At 36.9% G+C, this 19909-nt stretch overlaps 1 protein-coding gene across 5 annotated transcripts in view; it reads right to left on the bottom strand.

The window, feature by feature from the left end:
• LOC105478119 (Rho GTPase activating protein 6) overlaps positions 1 to 19909 on the bottom strand; it is a 542515-nt gene that overhangs the window by 183645 nt on the left and 338961 nt on the right. Inside the window, exon 1 of one of the 5 annotated variants that reach the window (XM_071088690.1) lies at positions 10886 to 11392. The exons of the other annotated variants lie outside the window; for them this stretch is intronic. Within the exon in view, the coding sequence (XP_070944791.1) occupies positions 10886 to 10888 (3 nt within the window). The 5' untranslated portion in view covers positions 10889 to 11392. Of the gene's footprint in view, positions 1 to 10885; positions 11393 to 19909 lie in introns of those variants that run through there. 5 annotated transcript variants of the gene reach the window in all.

The following is a 19909-nucleotide window of genomic DNA, read 5'->3' as shown; positions in this document are numbered from 1 at the left end:
TTCCTGTCTAAGGATAACAAAGCTGCAAATGAATGTTCCCCAAAGGGCCAGCTGTGTTCATTTTGTACTGAAATGTCCATACAGGCTGATTCTGAAACACACTCGAGTGTTGTGGGTAATAGATGTCAAAAAATAAAACTCAGGCACATGCCATGCTATGTTACTTTTTAAGGGAAAAAAGTGGGGGGAAATCAAAGGGTTTAACAATTTTATTCATTGGCTTACATTCAGCGACTCCGAAAATTTGGCCACTACTCAGGTTTGCAAATTTCTATGGAAAATGAACTGTGTTTGGCAAGCTCAACGAAATATGAGGCTGATAAAAAAATGTTTCATGCTTTCTCAAGACCTTATGCCACTAACTGTGTGGGATTGGAAAAACTGTTTAAATGTCAATTTAAATACTGTAAATAAATGATTTTCTATATCCATATGAATTAATATAATTCTGTTGATTTCAGGCCATAACTTGAACTAAAGTTTCTTTGAATTTTGATGAGGAAATGTTTCACACACAACACAACACAAACTTCAGATTAAGTAGTTTAGTTCGGTAGAGTTGTTTCAAGAGTCAGAAATGTTAATGCAATACTTTATTTTACACTACGGAGAACTGACTGAAAATTCAATTAACACTAAGGTTTTTACAAAGCAGGTCTTGAACTAAAAAGAATTAGACCCAAAAAGATAAAAACATTATTGTAACAGCCCAAGCCATTATACAAAAAAGACATGGTGGTAAATCCCATTGCAATGTTCAGAACTCTCAAATATTATCTCCAAATCAATCATCTTTGTGTTTTATGGACCCAATTATCCAGCTGACTTCTTGACCCTTCTACCTGGTGTCTCAGGGTCATCTCAAACTTCCCTTATCCACTAATGAACTCTTGACTTTCTCTTCTGGTAAATGTTTTGGTATCCTACCCTCCCACATCTTTAGAGGTGTTTACAAAGCATTTATCACAAAGCCTGCCTGGTATGCAGCACGCGCTTAATCAACGTTATTGTGGATGATGATGATTATGATTATTATTATTATTTTTATCCACCCAATTAGTTGAGCTAGGAACTAAGTCATTTTCTTTATTCTTCTCTTCACCGCATGTTCTACTTTTAATCTATTACCAACTTCTGTCAACTCTGCATCCAAAATAAATCAGGAATCTGACCCTTCCTCTCCATCTTCACTTTCATCACTCCAATTCCAGCCCCCATCATATTTCTCCCAAACAAATTTAGCAGCCTTCTAGACAACCTAGCCATCTGCTCTTGTCCTTACTCAATTTGTTCATGGGGGAAATAACAGTAATCTTCTTAAAGACAATTATTCATTTTGAGACATATATAGAGCATATCACATATTTATTAAATCTGCTAAACAACCTTATGAGGTAGGTACTGTTATTACTTCCATTTTACAATGAAGAACTGAGTAAAGAGACATTGGAACATGCTCAACTTTACTCTGCCTCTAAGAGGCAAAGCCAGAATTCCTGCCTGGGCAGTCTGGCTCCAGAGTTATGTGTTCAACTGCTACACAAAGTACCACACCATATCCAACCTTTAAAAAATAACAAACAGGCAAGCAAAGATCATCAATGGGCTTCCATTGCACTTAGAATAAAATCCATCCACATAGAACCTGCTTATGTCAAAGGATCTGGACCAACTTCCTTAGCCTCACCTTTCATGCCTCCTCTCTTTCCTCCTGTTCTTCAAACACTCATGGACAAGGAAAGCTGGGTCCTGATTAGGGGTTTCTGCCTGTGCTGTTTCCTGTGCTTGAACTGCTTTCCTAAGGCGTCAGTCACAGGGTTGGCTCCTCCTTTTTCGGGTTTCTGCTTAAATATCATCTGCTCAAAAAGTCTTCCTTGACTTCCCCAATCTGATGTTAATGTTTCCTGGCTTCTTGATCTCAACACACTGTTGATTTTCTTCTTAGCACTTATCTCAACCTATAATTGATTTTACTTGTTTGTGCATTTGTCTATTGGCTGCCTCTCTTACTGGGCTAGAGGCTTCACAATTAGAAAGATTGTTTATCACTGTATTTTTATAATATAGCATCATGCTAAGATGCTAGATTTAGGTGCTGAGAATTTTGATAAATGACTGAAGGAAGACAAGTATGCTTTGGTGATATGAAGCATCCCCACATAGACCTTAGATTCTCAAAGTGTGGGCAAAAGATCAAATATAGAGTCACCTGGGGTTGCTTTTTGTCAAAAGTAGAGTTCCGGGAACTCTGAGCTATTTTAAGCACTTACTTTTGAGGTTCATCTCCTTATATTATCAAGAATTTTTACAATTTTGATTTTGACATGATTTGGCAATAAGTAATTCATTGGATTCTCATTTGGCTGTGATTTTTAAAGTAATTATTGTGCGTGTTCAGGAATACTTATTAAGAGAACAAAATGTACATTACAAATTGTTTTTACATGTGATGAGATTGTTAAAAAATACTAATTGACAATGAAATTGGTAGTTGCTATGTTTTTATATATATAGGTAAGTATTTACATCATTACTTTGGAAGTCAATAATTTCCTTTTCAGCTTGCAGAAATCTGTATGAGCTCCTGAATGGCTTGTGGATCCTCTGCCCTGTAATCAGATAATGGTGTGGGATGGATGAAATGGACCAGCTGGAGTCCAGTCCCAAATTGATCACAACAGAACTTCTGAGGTCAAGAAATGTGCATTTTAAGAAACTTTCCAAGAAACTCTTATGCAAAATAAAATTTGAAAACTATTTTTCTCATAGCTAGGTGTATGTTATTTTAGAAAAATTTACAATAGATATCCAGTGTTCACTCTTTAAACTTGTGGTTGAATTCTGAGAAATTCAAGATAATGTCCCACAAAAAGGGAAAACATTTTGCTAAGGATAATGGCCTCCACCTCCATCCATGTCCCCACAAAATATATGATCTCATTCTTTTTTATGGCTGCATGGTATTCCATGATATATATCCTTAGCAAACTAACAGGAACAGAAAAAACTAAATACTGAGTGTTCTCACTTATAAGTGGGAGCTAAATGATGAGAAAACATGGACACATGGAGGGGAACAACACACACTGGGGACCTCTCAGAAGGTAGAGGGTGGGAGGAGGGACAGGATCAGGAAAAATAACTAATGGGTACTAGGATTAATACCCGGGTAAGGAAATAATCTGTAGAACAAAACCGCATGATACAGGTTTACCTATGTAACAAACCTTCACTTGTACCCCTGAACTTAAAAGTTAAAAAACAGAAAACATAAAAATATTGATAAGATCACCAAGTGTCCATAAATGCAAATTATCAATAATCGTTCTGGTGAAATAAATCATCTCTGAAAAATATATTTTGTTAGCCTGCATGTACAGATTGAGAGAAGGGACAGGCATTTCTCACCCTGGAGGGGCAGGATGAACCATTTGCCCAGATGGAAAAAAAAGCAAGGTAAGTTCCTTAGCCCATAGCTTGGCTATGTTTTAGATTAGCTGAGGCCAGGCGTGGTGGCTCAAGCCTGTAATCCCAGCACTTTGGGAGGCCGAGAAGCGCGGATCACGAGGACAGGAGATCGAGACCATCCTGGCTAACACAGTGAAACCCCGTCTCTACTAAAAAATACAAAAAACTAGCCGGGCGAGGTGGTGGGCGCCTGTTGTCCCAGCTACTAGGGAGGCTGAGGCAGGAGAATCACTTGAACCCGGGAGGCGGAGCTTGCAGTGAGCTGAGATCCAGCCACTGCACTCCAGCCTGGGTGACAGAGTGAGACTCCGTCTCAAAAAAAAAAAAAAAAAAAAAAAAAAAAAAAATTTAAAAATTAAAAAAAAAAAAAAATTAGATTAGCTGACCCCAACCTTTTTTGGCACCAGGGACCGGTTTTGTGGAAGACAATTTTTCCACAGACAGTGCAGCAGGGATGGTTTCCGCATGAAACTGTTCCACTTCAGATAATCAGGCATTAGTTATATTCTCATAAAGAGCTTGCAACCTAGATCCCTCACCTGCACAGTTCACAATAGGGTTCGTGCGCTTATGAGACTCTAATGAATGCCACCACTGATCTGGCGGGCGGCGGAGCACCGGCAGTAATGCTCACTCACTCGCTGCTCACCTCCTGCTATGCGGTCCCATTTTTAATAGGCCATGGACTGGTACTGGTCTGCGGCCTGGGAGTCGGGAACCCCTGTTTTAGATGACAAGTGGATAACGTTAAGAAAATTAATAATTGACGGCAGGAAGAGGCTTCCTGGCTTACTCAAAAGACAAAGAAGGCTGTTTTTTTCTCTTTTAGGGAAAGAAACCCAAGTTCCAGAATTTGAAAGAGTTTAAGTTAAAAACAAAAACAAAACAACCAGCCATGTTTTTGACGTCAATTAACAAATGTGACACTAAGCTTTGTGGATGCCACACTCTCTTGAGTGTCTATCACCTCTCTGAATGTAACATAATGTTGGAATTCACCATGGCTCTGTTCTTGGATCTCCTTTATTTTTCATCTGCAATTCCTCTTTGGTGATTTTAACAACCTTATATCTTTGAATGACATCTATGCACTGATAGTTACCTACTTTACATCTCCAACTAGGACATTTTTTTCTTGAATTCCCTGAGTTCTTCAACTTCTTCTCAATATTCTTCTCTATAGTATTCCCCATTTAAGTCAATAGCAACTCAATTTTTCCAGTAGATCAGACCAAAACTTCTACTCTGTATCACCAATGGGTCCATTTCATAATCCATAGTCAATCTGTTAGTAATTCTTGTTGGCTATGCCTTCAAAATATGTCAGAATCTGACCTCTCTTCTCATAATTTCAATGGTTCCATCTTGGTCCAAGCTAACATCATCTCTCACTTGGATTGCGAATGACTCAGTAAAGACACAGGTTCTGCAAAGCCCTTCTTTAAAGTAGTCATCTCTCCTGGTTGAAGGTAATTTCTCTTGGGAAAATCCAGATTGTCAATAAGCCACTTCCAGTCATACCCTTTTCTAGAAAGATATTAATGCAGATAACCCAGAAAAAAATACAGGTGAAGAAACACTTCCCCAAATCCCACAGAAAGGATTTAAATTGCTATGGAGAGTATGTTTATTCTTCAGCAGTTCACAGGATTTTTAAAAAATTAACAAACAGAAATTGTACATATTTATTGTGTACAAGATGATGTCCTGACATACATATCCAATTGTGAAATGACGTCATTGAACTAATTAACACATGCATTACCTACATAGCTATCACTTTTTGTGGTGAGAATACTTAAAATCTACTGTTAGTGATTTTCAAAATAAAATACATTGCTATTAATTATAGTAACCCTGTTGTACAATAGATCTCTTGAACTTATTTCTTTTGTCTAAGTAAAATTTTGTATCCTTTGACCAACATCTCTCCAACCCCCAGCCCCACCCCCACGTTCTGGAAAGCACCATTTTAGTCTCTGCACCTATGAGTTCAACTTTTTTAGATTCCACATGTAAGTGAGAAAGTGCAGTATTTGTCTTTGCTTTCTGTGCCTGGCTTATTTCATTTAACACAATGTCCTCCAGATTCATCCATGTTGTTGCAAATAACAGGAATTCCTTCTTTTTTTAGGGCTGAATAGTAATGATGCCTGAATTCCCCTCTCTTGCTAATAACAAAATAGTACTATTATATGATGGGCATTTATTGTTCTGGTAGATAGTGTATAGCATGGACATTCCACGTGCATTTGGGGGCTCAGTGAGCTGATCTTGGTAACACTGTTCCCTGCCCATGATTGATCTCAGAACCCAGGCCTAAAGCCTTCTATACTGTAGGCAGCAGCATGTGAGGGAAATGTGGCTGGAAGCCTTTGGAAATGTTTCCTAGAATGTAAGTGAGAGTTATAGGCAAAGGAAACCTTTCTTCTTCTATGCCAGAGTTACCCAGCACTATTGACATTTTGGGTTGGATCATTCTCTCTTGTGGAGCTGTCCTGCAAACTGAGGATGTTTAGAAGGATCCCTGGCTTTTACTCACTTGATGCCGGTAGCACCTCTCCACTTGTGGCAACCAAAAATGTTTCCAGACTTTGCCAGATGTCCCCTGGGGTGGTCACCCATAGTTGAGAAACACTAGCTTAGACATTGTCATATTTTTCCCCAAACTGCCATAGGTTCTCTTGCTATCAGCCTAGAGGTGACACTTAGAGAGACATAAAATGAAGAGCACTGCAGGAAAAAGATCATGTCACTGGATGAAACCCAACATACTTATTGATTTTGGTGACATAAGCCTCTAAAATTCCTATTTAAGCTAGTTTAAATGGATTTTGCTTTTATTACAAGCCAAGGGCATCAAAGTGATCCAAGGTCTAGCATCACAGGCCACTGTACATTGCTTTCTTCCAGGGCATCATACTGCTTGGAGAAATGACCCCAGCCCCACCTTAGATCAGGATTCCATAGTGCAGCTTTACATGAAGGATGGCAAGTAGAATGGCTCATTTTCCTATTTTATAATTATTGCTTATACACTCTTGTTATGGAATTACAGAATTTTAGAGCAGGAAGTAATTTTAGGGAAGAAGAATTAAGCTAAAACCAATGTCTATGTTTATCTTCAAAGGAAGGCCTTCAAAAGAGGATCAAGTCCTCTGCCTCCAAATATTAGGGAAAGTGCCATTATCCACTTCAATACAAATCCTGAGCATGACAAGTCATATTACATCTTGTGTTAAAAGCAAAAGGAAGTATTTTCTTATAGTCACATACCCTTAAATATTCCCTTCTCCATAAATGGAAATTCTATTTGGTTTTAACATCTACATCAATTATCTATTTACAGCAGACTTCCTGTCATTTCCAAAAGCAGAGTTGTCATTTAATTCTACTATCCAGCAATATTGCTTTTAATGTGAAAAATGATGAAAAGATATAGCTGGCATAATTGTTGGCCTTTAAATTCATGGTATAGTGGGGAAAGGAAGAAGATAAAAAATACAATCAATTTATTTTACTTTTATATATATAAATCTGCATTATCTTTGCTTATAACAGCAATTTGAGCTTATAACTAATATAATCAGAAATATAAAAATAAGCAAAATGAATAAAATTAAAACAACCATAATCCCACAATCATTGGGGATAATATTCATTAAGAATATTAACTTAATGGATATTATCTTAATGAATATTATCCCACTTTTTTGCATATTGAAATTTTCTTCTCAAAAAGTATGATATTATTTTGCAATCTACTATATTTAAAACATCCCATTTTATCAGATATTTAGCTGTTACTTTTTCATCCCCATTGCAAACAGTGCTGCATATGAATAGTTGGCTGAAATTATTAGGTTGGTGCAAAAGTAATTATGGTTTTTGTCTTTACATGGCAAAACCACAATTACTTCTGCACCAATCTAAATAAATTATATATGCTTAGAAACAAAAATGGAAGGATAAAACACAAATGAAGAAATTCTGAAAAATGGACCAAGATGTAGGAAATTGTTGGCCTTAAAATCCTGTGAGGATTCAACTGTTGATCCAATCACCAAAGCAATCAGATCTACCAATGGATAGAACCAGGGCAGACAGCAGCCACTAAGAAGACAGAGGGGAGGGAAGAGCAAACCAGTTTTGCAGTGAAGGAAACCATCCAGGTGGCAGACTTGATGGAGCAAACACTTTAAGTGAACCTAATGGAAAATGGTTCAACAAATGGACCACAAGTAGATTTTCTCAGTTTATAAGTGATAGAGCCATTGCCTAGAGAAAAGAATAGCTTTTATTCAATCATATAATAAGTAAAAGGAAATAATTTGCTCCTCTACAAAAGTCCTGTGATGGTAACTCCACATTTCTATATCTACCTATATCCATCTATCTATCTATATCTCAAAATATCTATATTCATATCTGTATTTGTATTCATATCTGTATTTTTACCCATATCTATACTTGTATTTATGTATGTATGTGTCATTGTACCCACATATCTTGCCAGCCATCCAATCATCCATCCATCTACATAGAAGTGGTTCTTAAACTGGAGTACGCATCAGAATCCCTTAGAGAGCTTGTTAAAACACAAGGGCTTGTTACTAGGCCCCATCCCCAGAGTTTCTGATTCAGTAGGTCTTCAACAGGGCCTGATAATTCGCATTTCTAATGTTTCAGGGTGATGCAGCTGCTGCTGGTTCCAGGATTACACTTTGAGAACTGCTGCTTACACCTATACCCCTCTCATTCTCTCTTTCTATCTCATTACCAAACTCTAATTTAGTGAACATACAGTTACCCTCACATACTTTGATTCATTATCAATTGTCAATATATATCATAGTATTAAATACTACGCAAAATAGACATTATGCTGATTTCAAATTTCTCTCCCCTTAATTTAATAATAAAAGATACAAAAATTATTACCATGTATATTTTTCCTCCCAGGGGAATAGTTAAATTGTGGTACATTTCTTGCTTTTACTTGGTTTTCCCTGTCTTTGGATTTAACTTGATGTATTTACATCTTAATGATTCAGATTTATTTTCCAAACAGTGAGATGAAACAGGGACAACTCAAAGGCAGCTTCATTTTGAAATTGGCCAGGCTTTTGTAAACAAACACTTGACAGAGCAATTTATAATTCTCTAAACAGCTGGGGGGAAAATATCACACAGAAAAGCAGATGTTATTCTCGTAACTTCTTTTTTTCAGGTCTACAATCACCATCTACAGCACCGGATCCATCATATCACTTCAAGTAAATTTTGACTTTGCTAGGTTTCAACCACATTACTCATATTGGAGATGTGAGTCAAAGAATAAAGCTTCTCAGAGACAACTCTGTGGATGCCTCTTCATGTTAGGTTGACAGCTTTTGATTTAAGGGTTCTGTTACCTCATGACTGCAGCATGAAATAGGAACACAGTTCCTCAGATGCCAACCCTAACCTAAACAAAAGCTAGACCTGCATCTCCTCAGGGTCAAGTTAAAGAATATGGGCTATGCTTTCTCAGACCTCAGCGGTTACCAATTACTGGGAGACAAGACATGTATAAAAGGAAATTTAATTGGTAATTTTAATGGATAAACAGCTGCAGGGTTGAGAGAAAGAGAGGTCACTTGTGCTGGTGGAGTTGGGGAAAGCTTCATATTCCATGCATTCAGATCTTGAGAAACAAAGGTTATATCTCCAGAAAGCAAAAGGCAGATATTGAAAAGGGAAGCAAATCTTTACAGATGAGGTCACAGCAAAGACAATCTGGAGCCGGGAATTAACATGAGACAAGAGAGGGAATAATCCCAGGGATGATGAATTTCACTACTGAAATGATTATAAATTACAGCCACCTAAAACCTATTGTGAATGGCTTTTATGGTATCAGAACAGAATAGTTAAAGGAATAGGAAAAAAACTTGTGCCCTAACAAAGAAAAGGAAGATGTGTGTTTTGCTCAGTTCAAAGAAAATATCTCTTTATACACACACACACACACACACACACACACACACACACACACAGGTGTATAATATACACACATATATATCTATATAAATGCACACACATATATGTATATATACACACATACACCTATATATACATATATGCATACACATGCTCAGACTTTATGGAATAATTCCAATTATATATAAGGTCTCCTTGTTCTCATTAAACATTCAAAATGCCCCTAGTTGCAAATACTTCAGCAAATAGTCACTGAATAGAAGATATGGTCAGCCAACATTGAAATAAAGCTGTTACTACAAAGAAAAATATTTTGCAAGAGACAACTCATAGACTACTACAATACAAAAGTCTGCATTTTAAGATCCATAACTGTATATGCATGTAGGTGGTGTTTTTAATGTTAAATACATGCTCAATATTTATTACTTTTTGTAAATTGTGCCATGAAGGAAATTTACTGGAAGAAAAAAAATAGGAGAAATGTTGACCATTTCTAAGTGTTTTCTTTTTTTTTTTTTTGAGACGGAGTCTCGCTCTGTCGCCCAGGCTGGAGTGCAGTGGCCGATCTCGGCTCACTGCAAGCTCCGCCTCCCGGGTTTACGCCATTCTCCTGCCTCAGCCTCCCGAGTAGCTGGGACTACAGGCGCCCGCCACCTCACCCGGCTAGTTTTTTTTTTTTTTTGTATTTTTTAGTAGAGACGGGGTTTCACCGTGTTAGCCAGGATGGTCTCGATCTCCTGACCTCGTGATCCGCCCGTCTCGGCCTCCCAAAGTGCTGGGATTACAGGCTTGAGCCACCGCGCCCGGCCCTAAGTGTTTTCTAATGTAACAATTTGGCCTTCAGTTCTAATTTGTTTAAAAATTTGTTCAGTTGGGCACAAATTTATTTGCAAAATGGTATTTTGATGTAAAAGTTAGTATAAAAAGCAGGAAAAGTGAACATTTTTCAAAATAAGTATCTTTTCTAAAAACAGTAATATTTTGGATATAAAAATAGTGCAATAAATGCTACTCACAAGTAACTTCTCAATAAAATGAACGATTGAATAAAATTATACATCTAAATTTGCAGGCTCTCAGATCTTAGCTCCCAGAATTTCAATAGCCACACATATATACATACACATTTTCAAATTCAATGTTATCCTATTAAAAATAAGCCTGTTTTAAAAGAAGTTGTAAATGTCCATCACATCAAAAATGCATAGGTTAGCCACAGCCATTATAGCAATTTTCATATTATTCAAAAAGAAAAGATTCTAAAAAGTACAAATAAAGCACAAAGCAGATACTCAAAACAAGTCTGCATCAAAAATTCAAAAACATTTTCCACAGGAATGGCGCACTCTCAGCATTAATATACACCTACTATGTACCCACAAACATGAAAAATCAAAAATTAAAACAAATTAAAAATAAAAAATAAACTGACCATAAATATTTGAGCTGCCAGTTTCCTGGTGAGAAATCTTTGTGAAGAAATTGCAGTTAAAGTGATGCTCTGAAAAATGAGATAAAGTGCCAATTAAGAGATTATCTTTTCTTTCTGCCATGACGTGACATATGTAAGACTGCTGGCATACCCACAGAAATAGTGATGCAAGTTAACACTTGCAAAATGTCCCAGATCTGAAGAACATCCCAAGAAAATCACTGGAGAATAAGGAAAACATTTTATTGATCATCTCTACAGTACAGAGTTTCTCAATCTCGGCATTCTTGCTATTTGGGCTAAGATCATTCATTTTTGTGATGGGTGTTGCTGTCCTCTATACTGCGGGATGTTTAGCAGCATCCTTGCCAGTAGTAAATCACCCCTCTCAAATATAACCACAAAAGTCTCTGGACACTGGCAAATGTGCCCTGGGGGGAGGTGCAAAATTCCCCCAGTGAAAAAAAAAACACTGATAGCATAGTTTTCTTTTCTTTTCTTTTTCTTTTTTTTTTTTTTTTGAGACAGAGTTTCACTCTTGTTGTCCAGGCTGGAGTACAATGGCATGATCTCAGCTCACTGCACCCTCCGCCTCCCAGGTTCAACCAATTCTCCTGCCTCAGCCTCCTAAGTAGCTGGGATTACAGGCATGCACCAGCATGCCTGGCTAATTTTTTGTATTTTTAGTAGAGACGGGGTTTCACCATGTTGGCCAGGCTATTTTTGAATTTCTGACCTCAGGTGATCCACCAGCCTTGGCCTCCCAAGATAGCATACATTCACATAAACTTATTTGATCAATTGATGTGGTAAATAGGATAAAACTGTTCACAATGTTATATTCATACAGAACTCATTCTGTGAATTTTGCCTGAGTGTTGTATGTATACATTTTTTTTTTCGTATTTAAGCACAATAGATTGACAAATCTGGAGTGACCGTTTCTTAGGTATAAATTTTTAAAACTCTACTAGAATGCTTCTGCTGATTATATTAAAATTTCAAGGATTCTCACCCAGAAGTTGTGATTTGGGGCTTAACCCAAAATGTTATCAGTGCTTCACATGATGTAACTTATATTTTGGATAAAGGAAAACAATCTGTTTCTGCTGTTTGAAGAGAAGCTCCAAGTAATATTGCTAAGCATAGTATACCCTGAAATTCTGAAGGTTTTGATATTAGTTATCAGAAATACCTTAGATGAATATGAATCGTTTGTAACAATTATTCAGGAATGAGCTGGAAAAACTTATCCCTGGAGAGAACTGGCAATAATATGGAATATTACAGAAATACTTAATTATAAAAACCATATAAGTCATACTTTTGACCTTAAAACTTATCTTAGTCAAACATGCTAGTAAAATTAACAAAGAGAAAGTATGAGGGGACTTCAAAAAGTTCATAGAAAATACGCATTATGAAAGAACTATGCAAAAATTTCAAACGTATATTGCACCAAAATAAATTCTTACTAACTTGTTATAACCTGTCTGAACAGGATCTAATTTGAGGCACTAAGAAAGATAAGACATCATTTTGTAAAGAGCCCCTGTCAGGGAAACATGAATTCTGCTAAAACTGAAGCAAGAACAAACATCAAATTTATGGTGAAGATTGGGTGGAAGAATGGTGAAATCACTGATGCTTTATTAAAAGTTTATGAGGACAGTGCCCCAAAGATATCAACAGTTTGCAAATGAAAAACTCATTTTAAGAAGGGATGAGGGCTAGGTGTGGTGGCTCATGCCTGTAATCCCAGCACTTTGGGATGCTGAGGTGGGCACATCACCTGAGGTCAAAGGTTTGAGACCAGCCTGGCCAACATGGTGAAACCCTATCTCTACGGAAAATACAAAAATTAGCTGCGCTTGGTGGTGGGCACCTGTAATCCCAGCTACTCAGGAGGCTGAGGCGGGAGAATTGCTTGAACCCGGGAGGTGGAGGTTGCGATGAGCCGAGATCGCACCACTGCCCTCCAGTCTGGTGACAAGAGTGAAAAACTCCATTTCAAAAAAAAGAAAAAAAAAAGGAAGAAGAAGGGATGAGATGATGTTGAAGATGAAACCCACAGCAGTAGGCCATCCATATCAATTTGTGAGGAAAAAAAATTCATCTTGTTCATGCCCTGATTGAAGAGGACCAATGATTAACAGCGGAAACAGTAGCCAACACCATAGACATCTCAAGTGGTTCAGCTTCCACAATTCTGACTGAAAAATTAAAGTCGAGCAAACTTTCCACCCTAAAGTTACCAAAACCATTGTACTTAGATCAGCTGCAGACAAGAGTAGAGCTTCTGAAGGAAATTTTTCACAAGTAGGACCAAGATCCTGAAGCATTTCTTCAAAGAATTGTAACAGGAGATGAAACATGGCTTTCCCAGTACTATCCTGAAGACAAAGCACAATCAAAGCAGTGGCTACCAAGAGGTGGAAGTAGTCCAGTCAAAGTAAAAGCAGACTGGTCAAGAGCGGAGGTCATGGCAACAGTGTTTTAGGATGCTCAAGGCATTTTGTTTGTTGACTTTTTAGAGAGCCAAAACTCAATTAATATCTGTTTACTAAAAGAGTATTTTGAGAAAGTTAGCCAAAGCTTTAGCAGAAAAATGACAACAATAATGCTCCTGGCTCATTCCTCTTATCAAACAAGGACAATTTTGTGAGAATCTCTGTGGGAAATTATTAAGCATTCACCTTCCAGTGCTGATTTAGCTCCTTCTGACTTCTTTTTGCTTCCTAATCTTAAAAAAAAAAAAAAAAAAAATCTAAAGGGCACCCATTTGTCTTCAGTTAATAAAGTAAAAAAGACTGCAATGACATGGTAAAATTCCCAGGACCCTTAGTTCTTTAGAGATGGACTAAAATAGCTGGTATCATTGCTTACAAAAGTGTCTTGAGCTTGATGCTGAGAAATAAAGTTTCTATTTATTATTTTTTATCTTTTAATTTCATTTTTTCCATGAACATTTTGAAGTGCTCTCATATATGCAGCACAAAGTAGTGGTTGGTTTCACTTTAAATGCTTTAGTCTGATAAAAGTTCCAAATAAGAAAAATAAAAAAATTTTTCTACTAAGTCTGTTTAAAGTGTGTGACTGCATTGTTTAATGATAATAAATCTAGAGATCAAAATGCTTTTCAATCACTAATAAAATTATAATGTCTTCACTGACAATACAGGAATCACTCAAATTTACCAAGAAATGTGGGAAACTTTTAAGAATAACTAATAAGCATATCAAGTGGGTACAATGTGCTTACTTCAATAATACAGGACAAAATATGAAAACTATTATTTTTTCTGAATTGTTCATTTCTTTGTATAATTTTCTAATGAAGATTATTCATTTATTGCTAAATATAATCATATCATTGTATCATAATTAAATGCACAAATGAGAAAAAACAGCTTTGTTAGTCTCTACATACAAATTATTCTTTCAGAAAATGTTGTCACTGTTATTCACATTCCTACACAGGTAACATCTGAAACCTGTATTTTGGCTTCTGTAATTATTATTTGTTATTGAAGTGATAATAATCTAAAATATACCTCATTTGAAAGAGAAAAACATCCTAGACCAAACTTATTTTTAAAAATAGTTACACTATTTTGTTAGAAATATGCTAATTTGTTAGATTAGTAGCTCTCAACTGAGGATGACTTCACACCCAATAGGGCATTTAGGGATGTCTGGAGACATTTTTCATTGTCTCAACTGAGGGGAAGGTGCTACTGACATCTAGTAGCTAGAAACCAGGCATCCTGCTCAACATCCTGCAATGCACAGGACAGCCCCTCACAAAAAAGAATGATCTGCCCCCAAATGTCAATAGAGCTGAGGTTTAGAAACCCTGCTACAGATAAAATTGTTTCCCAGTTTAATCTGTGCAACAAGGCAAGAAGCACACAATTCAAAATGGTGTGAAGAGAATCCTTGTTTAGAGAGTATATAATGGTTTACCAAAGGGATTTTTCTTTTTCTTTTTCTTTTTTTTTTTTTTGAGATAGAGTTTCGCTTTTGTTGCCCAGGCTGGAGTGCAATGGCATGATCTCGGCTCACCCTCCACCTCCTGGGTTCAACCGATTCTCCTGCCTCAGCCTCACGAGTAGCTGGGATTACAGGCATGTACCACCACGCCCAGCTAATTTTGTAGAGACAGGGTTTCTCCATGTTGATCAGGCTGGTCTTGAACTCCTGATCTCAGGTGATCCGCCCGCCTCGGCCTCCCAAAGTGCTGGGATTACAGGCATGAGCCACTGCACCCAGCTGGGATTTTTTTTTTTTCTATGGAAAGTGGAATTTAAATTACCCCTTCTTGCTATTGTTGGCACCTCACAAGGCAGGAAACACAATAGAAGGTTGAGAGGAACATGCACTTTGATATTGACTCAAAGTAATGCCTTCACTATAAAACAGGAATTACTTGACATGCTAAGAAAAACCCATCACAGAAATCAATACAGCTAAAGCTTGAGTGAATCTGAGTAACTCTTTTTCCCTCCATGTGAAAAGTAAGTGGTAGCCTGTATTGCTTAGGAAGCACTATTAAAAACCAAATTTTTAACAGTCTTAAGTAAACGTTTTCATTTTCCATAAAACTAAATGATGGCGCAGTAATATGATTGTTTACAGCTGCAAATGCCTCATCATGAACTAACTTGTTAAACTTTGAGTAAAATTTGTCTTCAATGGCTTACAGTAAAATAAACGCATTTTTAAAATTATTTCATTAAATAATGCCATGGTAGATCACTTAGTTAAATCATGTCATAGACTTGACCCAATCATCCACTGATTACATGATAAGTACACATTAATTCTAAAAAAAAAAAAAAACAAAAAAAACAACAACAAAAAAAACAAAACCTACATCCCCAAATACAAACTACTTTATAATTTTACATTAGGGAGTAGCACTGTATAAGTTACTAATGTTTTGCCCCACCCAAAGGAAAGAAAAATAGAAAACTTCATGCTAGGAAGGAAAAAAAAGTTTCTTGTGTGTTTAATTTTCCTAAGTGCCCAAGATATTCTTTACATTACATGTCATCAACACTTCAGGAGAAAGGTGTCAAGTTTCTGAATGGGGTAGTAAAGAGGAGCTGAGGTAAGAAAAGGACATATGACATTCATTCCTGCTAAGAAAGAAAAGAAAATCTTGCTCATACATTTCATTTTAAAGACTTGTAAGGGGGAAAAAAGTTTCTCTAAAATTTCAAATAATACAAAACAAAACATATTAGTCATTCACTTTTTAGTATGCATTACTTTAATCAGATTGTTTTGTTCTAAGGCCAAACTAAATTTAGCCCTTTAAAGATTGGAAAATATTTGATGTTGCTGGATGTTTTGCAAACTATCAAATAATTTTGGAATGTTGAACACCTATGGGAAGGGCATACTAAGTGAGTACCATAATCCAGAGGGATGTTGTCAAAGATAGGTGAGTAAAGAGGTATTTGAATACCAGCAATAAGCCAAAAAACATCACTCCTCTTAAACACAGATATTGTGGGTTCATTTAGTGACTATTACCATGCCCTCTATTGGTGCCAGGGATGTAGGGGCTCAGGTGAAAGGATATGAAAAAGTCAGGTCTGAGTCTGGCTTCACAATGGTACCTGGGAATTTGGGGGCAAACATAACCTGCTTTTGAGTGTAATCGTGTGCTACAGAGGAATGTAGATTGGGTTTATCAAAACAAAAGGCCTGGTTATTCATTTACAACAGGCTTGGTGACCACAGAAGTTATCCCAAGTCTTTGATTATTCTACTCCATTACAAGATACTTTACAGGGTTTTAAAGGTACGTTACAGGTACTTTACAGGCCAAAGCATTAACACAGACATTGCTGATTTAGTGAGCATCTGGCCTGCTTCTCTGACATGCATTTATATGGAACCCTTTCAAACAATATTCAGTGATAGTTCATATTGAATCCTTCATGTCACAAGAAAATCACTTTTTTGGTAAATTATTTTGTTTTGGTATTAGATTGGTGTTAATTTTTCTCATTTCATTGTGAAGGAAGATAAAATGTTGTCTAAAGTCATTTCTGAACTTTGTACATTCATCTCCAAACATCTGAGCATTATTATTCTGTGTGGGAGATACAGTTATGGTATAGGAAGGTATACCAGTGACAAGTGGACCAGTGTAGGGCTGGAGAGGGTGGGGAGCACTAATGGAGTCATGTTGAAGACCAGATGGGAAAGCCAGCCTCAGATAGATTCTAATTCAGATGCAGCATTTATTGAGTAATTTGGGAGCAAGTTACCTATATGGCTCACTTTTAAAATGGGGATAAAAATCTCACTCTACTACGATTTTTGTGAAGTTGACAAAGCTTCTATGTGAATGCATGATGAGTTCTTAGAAACCAGTAGCAGTTAACTGAATTCAGTGCCTGACCACCACCACTCTCTTCTGCCACGTCTCAGGGTACTCTGCCACACTGGCTAAAATCCAAAGGATTCCTACTAATTCTGTCAAGGATTAATGATGTACAAGTGTCTTCCCTTGCAGAACTTCTAGTCTATCCTCATAGTTGTTGAGAATTTCTGGGAAAATCTTTGTTTCTGCAGCTTGTTTGAGGTATTTTATTTTTTCACCACCAAAAACTTTTCAGTAAAACTTATTTCTAAGTGTAGAGATATCTTCATGTCCCAAAGTTGCTAAAGGGCACCTGAAGCCTTGCTGTACAAAAATTCTAATTTCAACTTAATTTTCAATACATTCAATCCAAAGACTATTAACTCATGTGGCTATATCACTCTTCAGACAAAATAACTGGATGTTATAATCAAAACCTTCCAGAGTTACAAAAAAATCTAATTCTGCAAAAGACAATCAATGTAATAATTACAGAGGTATTATGGTGACTCATTAGAAGAGGCAAGTGTTAGAAAGGAGCTTTTTCTCTAAATAGCAGCCCTATCATCTCTGCAATTCGACTAATCCCATTACACCTACACAAGAACAAATCTTAAATTTTAATAATAAATTTCATGAAGGCTACTGAACCTGGGCAATGTTGGCACCAGCATTATGAGATCATTATAGGAAGTTCCTGAACCTGGTGCTAGAGAGGTGATTCATCAGCTCTCTCTAAGATGGTAAAGATTTTATGGATCAACATGGGAGTAGGCATTTTTCAATGTTTCAAAAGCCTGGCTTGGGTATTCAACAGTTTGACATACTTAGCTGCAGCAGCAGCCACAGTTTGTTTAGCCAGGGGCAACACGTAAGAGTGATAAATCAGAAAATGTCAAGCCATTCTTTCCCTCACCTGCCTGACTTTAAGTAATTAATGACCGCTGTTTAAATGAATTGATTAGTTTAATAATTGAAAAATTCAAGACGCTACCCTTATTTCTGTTATTTCTCCCATCTCCTTCTAACAAGTTGTTCAAGAATTGTATCTCTGTTAAAGTACAATCACGTGTCACTTAATGATGAGGATATATCCTGAGAAAAGTGTCATTAGGTGATTTCATTGTGAACATCACAGAGTGTATTTATGCAAACACCTAAGCATTATCATTCAGTGTGGCAGATATACAAAAAGTTATACACAAAAAGGTACAGAAAGGCTTACCAGTGACCTAGTGGACCATGAAGTGAACATCACAGCATGTACTTACACAAACCTACTACACACCTAGGCTAGATGGTACAGCCTATTGCTCCTGTAATACAGACCTGTACGGCATGTTACTATACTAAATACTGTAGGTAAGTGTAACACACTAGTATTCATGTATCTAAACACATCTAAACATAGAAAGGTACAGTAACAATATGGTATTATAATCTTATGAGACCACTGTTGTCTATGAGGTCCATTATTGACAGGAACATCCTTATTTGAAACCTGACTGCATATTAACAAGCAGATTCCAGCCACCATTTTACAATAACAACAACAACCACATGCACAACAGCAAAAGCTAACAATTTTTTAGCACTGACTACATGCCAGTTACTGTTATAAGCACATCTCAAGGTGCTACACCAAGCTGGTGAGGCTGGGGGATGTCAGCAATGGGGTCAAAGGATGCAAAGCCTCAGAAAGGAGGAAAACATTTGATTTTTTTTGAGATCTACTGCACAGCATGTCGAATATAGCTAATAACTGAGTACCATACATTTCATAATTACAGAGAGTAAATTTCAAATGTTCTAATCACAAAAAAGATTAAATATTTGGGATGGATATGTTAATCAGCCCGATTTAATCATTCCACATTGTATTCAAAATTCATAACATCACTTTTTACCAAATAAATACAATTATATTAATATATAATTTTAAAAATTCTGAGAGCCCGTTAGATTTCTCAAGGGTTAACGAGATGCATGTGGGTCTCACAACTCCAGAAAGCATAGCAACTATCTCCTTGGCATCTCTAAAGAAGATGGTCTTGAAAACCAGATAAACACAATCTTTTACACATCCCACAAATATTAACTGAGGGCTTCCTTTGTGCCAGGCATAGAGCTCTATGCTCTAGATGTGCTTACTCATCTAATCATCACGACACCACCATTGCTCCCATTTCACAGATATTTAATAGAAGGGTGGAGAAACTTGCTCATAGACCCCCAGTAAGAAGGTGGCAGAGTCAAAATGAAGAGAATAGATTTGGCAAATCACTTGGAGTCACTCAGTGAATGGTGTCATCATCTCGGCACCCAACTAGAAAGCTGCAGGATGCCTCTCTTCCTTTCCTCTCTATTCTCATGGCTGTTAGAATAGTGCCTGGCACATGTTCAGCACGTTAAAATAATTTTGTTGGGGCTCAGAAAACAGTATCTCAAAAGGAAGACTGCTGCTGAGCATCTTCAGAAGCAAAAGTTTCTCTCTGACCTTCTCCCCTCCTCCTGTCTCTCAGTCCCATTTTGCCCTGATGCTAGCCATAGAAACTAGAATCCCTTTCCCCCAAGATAGGTCATAAAAATCAGAACCCCTTTTCCCAAAAGTCAGTCATAAAACCTAAAAAGTTCTATGTAAAAAC

Source organism: Macaca nemestrina, chromosome X (assembly GCF_043159975.1).
Source record: "Macaca nemestrina isolate mMacNem1 chromosome X, mMacNem.hap1, whole genome shotgun sequence".
NCBI lineage: Eukaryota > Metazoa > Chordata > Mammalia > Primates > Cercopithecidae > Macaca > Macaca nemestrina.
This window is presented reverse-complemented; position numbering and strand designations above follow the sequence as displayed.